The 5,510-nt window shown below is 41.2% G+C and overlaps 1 protein-coding gene across 1 annotated transcript; it reads right to left on the reverse strand.

Moving 5' to 3' along the window:
• Nucleotides 1–372: 372 nt before the first annotated feature.
• LOC148999386 (uncharacterized) lies at nucleotides 373–4,377 on the reverse strand. The gene is made up of 2 exons (XM_089141198.1): nucleotides 3,825–4,377; nucleotides 373–3,368 (listed from the first exon to the last, which is right to left on the reverse strand). Exons 1-2 carry the CDS (start codon nucleotides 4,375–4,377, stop codon nucleotides 373–375), a joined length of 3,549 nt encoding a protein of 1,182 aa, XP_088997324.1.
• Between the last annotated feature and the right edge of the window lie 1,133 nt (nucleotides 4,378–5,510).

Raw genomic sequence — 5,510 nt, forward strand, 5'->3', positions numbered from 1 at the left:
TGCAGGAGTTTTATCATTCACGTGTAGGGTAGGGACTGGAGTTGTAAGAGGAAGGAAACGATTTCTCCATCAGTTATTTATTTTTCCTTGCTATTTGCTTTTTTTTTTTTTTTTTTTTTTTTGAATTCTCGATTCTTGCCGATGATTAAACACCAACGACAGTGTAGGGTTTGTATTCTGGGAATGTGCCTGCTCCCAAATTTTATTTTTAATTTTTATGTTTTTAATGAAAAGTATATACGTTTTTGTTTTAAAAATAAAATTCATGTCAAAGGGAGTGGAAGATGTGGATGATACTTTTCATCTATATATACTTTGTGCTTTTTTTTGGAGAAAGGTAGCTTTATATTAAAATTTTAAAAAATAAAGGGTTTACAGACGATAGAATTTTTTCCCATTAGCATCATTCCTAATAAGACAGGAAAGAGCTTCAGGGAGATAAAGGGGGTGAAGGTGGAATTCTTGGGTGGATTGCGAGAATCCAGCCAGGAAGTCCGCACAAGAGTTCACTTCACGCACAATATATTCAAAAGAACATGCAACGAAATCCCCAGTCAGCTCATGAATTTGTTGCACAAGATCTACTACATACCATGGAACCTGATAAATCTTCTGTATCATCTTAATAGCTGACTCAGAATCGGATCGTATTTGGACTCTGTTGTGCCCCAAATTGCGAGCTTTCAGTAGGCCAATAGCAATTGCTTTAAGCTCAGCATGAAGGATGTTAAGGCTTGGCATACCACCGGCTATGGCAAATATTGGTTTGCCAGTATTGTCACGTCCAAGTGTCCCATAGCCTCCACGGCTACCAATTTGAGAACCATCGCAATTAACTGCAATCCAACCGTCTGGTGGCCATATCCAACGAAACATCTTCTCTATGTCAAAAACGAATCGAGCTTGGATCTGCCAACGTTGAAAAAATTCCCTTGTTCTCGCATTATTTGGCACCTTGTCTGATGTTGACGAAAAGCGGTGTCGTGTTTCCATAACAATTTGGCTAAGTATCGCTGTAGGACTTCGCCGATTAGGAGAGTTAATTCTTAAGTTTCTTTCCTGCCAGATCCTGTACACCGTACATACAAAGCTAAAGCACCGTATTTGATTCATTAGAGTCTTACCAGTGAAGTGATCTGCCACCCATGCAAGCACCTCCTTCCATGATCCAGTGGTAATATGTCTAAATCCGTTGAGCTTTAGAATCGAAGACCAAATCTCATTGGAAAATCCACATTGAAAAAAAAGATGATTATGATCTTCGTTAGCGTGAGTGCATAAGACACATGTACTATCAATCACACCTCCCCACTTCATGAGTTTATCCTTTGTTTGTAACCTTTCTTTAGCAGCAACCCAACTGATGAAAGAGAAACGTTTTTGGCATCTATTACCCCATATGACCTTATACCATGTAACCGCCGGACGTCTTTGACGAACATGTTCCCATGCTGATTTGAGCGAGAATACGCCAGATGAGGTTGGAACCCATACTGGTAAATCATGAGGAATCACCAAGTACAGTTTGGTTGAACTAATGTCTCCCCATCTTTGTTGAATCGTATAATCTGCTGATGGATTTATCCAAACATTATTTTCTGCAATCAAGGTCTTCACAGTATCACTGTGGGATCGGCCAAGAGCTGGTGCAATTAATATACCCGGCTTCCAAAGAGGACCATGCACAAGCCAAGGATCAAACCATAAATTGGTTTTCTCACCATTTTTAATGAGATTCTTAACACAACCGATTACCTCCATTCTAATTTTGAGGATGGCTTGAAAAGTACCTGAGCAACCACTTGGCCTTTGAATTGCCCAAATTGAGAGGTTGTTTAACCATCTACATTTGATGAAATGGACCCAACATGAATTAGATGATGATGCCAAATTCCACACATGGTGAGCTAAGGCAGCTTTATTCCAATCTTCAAGTCTTCTTAAGCCTGATCCTCCTTCTTGCTTGGGAACACAAAGATCTGACCATGCAATTTTATAGGAACCACTAGCCTTATGTCCCAACCAAAGGAATTTCGCCAACTTACTCTCTAGTTTGTGGAGAATGCTTTTTGGTACCGGGATTACATTCAGCCAGTATGCAATGATTCCCATAAGGACTGAATTAATGAGTGTGAATCTTCCAGCATATGACAAGTGCTTATGAACCCAGTTGTTGATATGCCTGTCTACTTTATTCAAGAGCTCAGTGAAATCCACTTGTCGATACATCCCTGAAGTAATAGGAACGCCAAGATATTTAAAGGGGAAGGTGCCATGAGTAAATCCAAGAACCTCATCAAAGTGATTTTTCATCTCTTCAGAACAGTTCCCAAAGAAAATATGAGATTTTTGTATGTTGATATGTAGTCCAGACTGTTCTGAGAAACGTTGAAAGATGTTCTTAAGGCAATTGGCACTTCTACTGGTAGCCTTTCCATAAACAAAGACATCATCAGCAAAGCAAGCCGATGTAATCCCAGGTTCCTTGCAGTATTGATGATGATCAAAGTCTCCCCTTCGAGTTGCTAAAGCGAGTGAGTCAGAAAAGGATTGAAGAACAATATTGAATAGGAGTGGAGACATAGGACATCCTTGTCGCAACCCGCGAGTCGATCCAAAGCGAGTCGATTGTGTGCCATTTAGGAAAATGACGAAAGACGGGTTCTCAACACATTTCTTCACCCACTTAATAAAATTAGCTGGGGACTGTAATTTCTCCAGAAGGTTGAAAAGAAAGCTCCAATGAACTGAATCATAAGCTTTACGAAAGTCAATCTTTGCTGCAAAGCGGGGTGTACCCTGTTTAAGATGGTACCCATGGAGGAGTTCTTGACACAATAGAATGCTGTCTGTAATTTGGCGACCTTCAATGAAAGCTGATTGATCCATTCCCACCAGTTTGTGTATAACTTGTTTCAACCGATTTGCTAGAATCTTCGCAATAAACCGATACACCATGGAACTAACTGCGATTGGTCTGAAATCACCAAAAGTTGTTTGTACTTGGCCTTTAGGAATCAGAGTTAGTCTTGATAACTTTAGTTGATCAGGAAGTCGAAGGTGTTCGAAAAAATCCTTTATTGCATCACATACAACCCTCCCCGTTGTACTCCATGTTCGTTTGTAGAAAGAAGCCCCAAACCCATCGGTCCCTGGAGCACTGTCGTCGTCGGCAGCGAAGATGACACCTCGCACTTCTTCATCTGTGACAGGTCTTTGAAGGATGGCTCTGTCATCCTCAGACAAACATCTGTTGGAAGACACGTCTATATGTATGCAGTGGACTGGAGGAGATCCTCCAAAAGTACTTTCAAAAAATCTAACAGCTTCCTCTCGGACTGCTTCTTCATCATCAATGAGGTTCCCTTCTGTATCATAAATTGTAGCAACCCAATTTTTTGCTCTTCTGGTTTTGATGGAATTATGAAAAAATTGGGTATTATCGTCGCCAGCTTCTAACCATTTAATTCTCGCTTTCTAGCGAAGTTCAGAATCTCTGGCGGCAGCAAGATATTGGAGGTGATGAATGAGATGTCGTTCCTTCATATGAAGTGTTTCATCCGTTGAATTCACTGAAATTTTGGACTGGGTCTCATCCAACTCTGCTTCAACTTGTTTAATTTGGTCATCCAAGTGATTGAAAGCACCTCTACTCCAGAATTTTAGTCTATCCTTCAAAACTTTCAAGCGACTCATTAAACCAAAAATAGGCGAATCAAAATTGGGTAAGTTCCATACCTCTTCTACTATCTGCATGAAATCGGGGTGGTCCACCCAGTGATTGAAAAAATAAAATTGTTTGCCGCGTCGGATTGGGGAATTGCCGATGGATATCACTGCTGGACAGTGATCAGAAAGACCTTGATTAAGGAATCGAGCATGAGCATTTGGAAAGTTTGCTAACCATTCTGTATTAACCAACATGTGGTCGATCTTTGACCGTATCCGCCCTTCTCCTTCAGTTTGGTTACACCAGGTAAATTTGTTCCCCATCCATTTGAGTTCATTTAGTGAAGAAGAGAGCATGCAATCAATGAAAGGTTGAATAATTTGACCTGTGACAAGTAAGCCACCTTCACGCTCATCTATCCCTTTTATAGCATTAAAATCACCAAGCAACACCCACGGCAATTGCATTGAGTTACCCAACTTGTGAAAGTCATTCCAGAGAGGAGTACGATCATAGAATCCATTTGCACCATAAACAAAGGAAACCGCAAAAGTTTGGTTTGATCTACGTAGGTGTGCAATTCCATGAACAATTTGCATAGAAACAAAAACTATTTGGAAATCAACATTGTCATTGTTCCAAAAGACACAAATACGACCCAAGTGATGGCTTTCATAGTTGATAAAAACTCCCCAGCGATCATCCATCATACGCCTTAATGAAGCTGAGTTTGCTTCCCGGACCCTAGTTTCAATCATAGCTACCATATCAAGTCTGTTATTAAAAATCCAATCTCTTATCAATCTCTGTTTACTGAGGTTATTTAAACCTCTAACATTCCAAGCAGCCAACTTCATTGAGAAACGATGGGGGGCGTAAATTGACTGCTCGTGTCCCTCGTAGGACTTCTATCTCGGTCACGTAGTCCCCTACGTTCTGAAAGAATGTCACTATCGGGGATGTCTTGATTCTCATTTCCATCAAGCACTTGGAATCTATTTTGTCTCGCGACCACCAAAGCTCTGTCAAGTTGAACATTAGCGGTTCCTCTTCGGCCAAGGTTTGCACGAGGTGCTCTCCATTCGTTTCCTTCTCTTTCCATATTGCTAGTGTCTCGAAGAGAATGAAAATTATTTGAATCATAAGAATGGATAAGAGTACTCACCATGGGGTTAATCGGCGGCGAAGACGTTTCTATTCTTTGATCTACCATAGGAATCGTATTAATTGGACGTTGAGTGTTGTTTAAAAGAAGGCCACTAATGTTGGGGGTCCCACTTGAAATCACATTCAATTCCCTAACTGTGTGAGTTAGAGTTTTTTCAACGTCTCTTTCTCTTTGTGACACATCATTCATCCCATGAATCTCATTGTCTCCACTTTCAACAGGATGGATTCCATGACTAGAGTCCCTACCATGCATGAGTCCATCGTGAGATGGACTGTTTTCCGGTGGTGGTTGGTTCACAACCACCTCATCCATTGGATCGCTGCCGCCGTCAGCCATAGATGGAACGGTAGGGCGAGGACAATTTCTTCCATGATGGCCAAAAATTTTGCAGTGGCTACAATGCGGGGGCATCCATTCATAATCAATACGTTGTCGAATCATTGAGCCATCTCTGTCCTTTATCTTCACCCATCGTGGTAAACCCTTCGTCCCATTGGCGAGGACGCAAATTCTAGCGAAAGTCAGTCGTTCGCGTAGTTTGGTCCGTCGATCGGTGTAAATTGGTACACCTACGATGCTAGCGATCTTGCTCATACTGGGGGAGCCCCATAGATGTAAATTCAAACCATACAAGCGGATCCAAACAGGTATATTTTTCTCTTCCTGTTT

The sequence above is a fragment of the Hakea prostrata genome, unplaced genomic scaffold, assembly GCF_041222555.1.
Source record: "Hakea prostrata isolate BN-2017 unplaced genomic scaffold, UWA_Hpros_2 contig_12, whole genome shotgun sequence".
In the NCBI taxonomy this organism is placed as follows: domain Eukaryota; kingdom Viridiplantae; phylum Streptophyta; class Magnoliopsida; order Proteales; family Proteaceae; genus Hakea; species Hakea prostrata.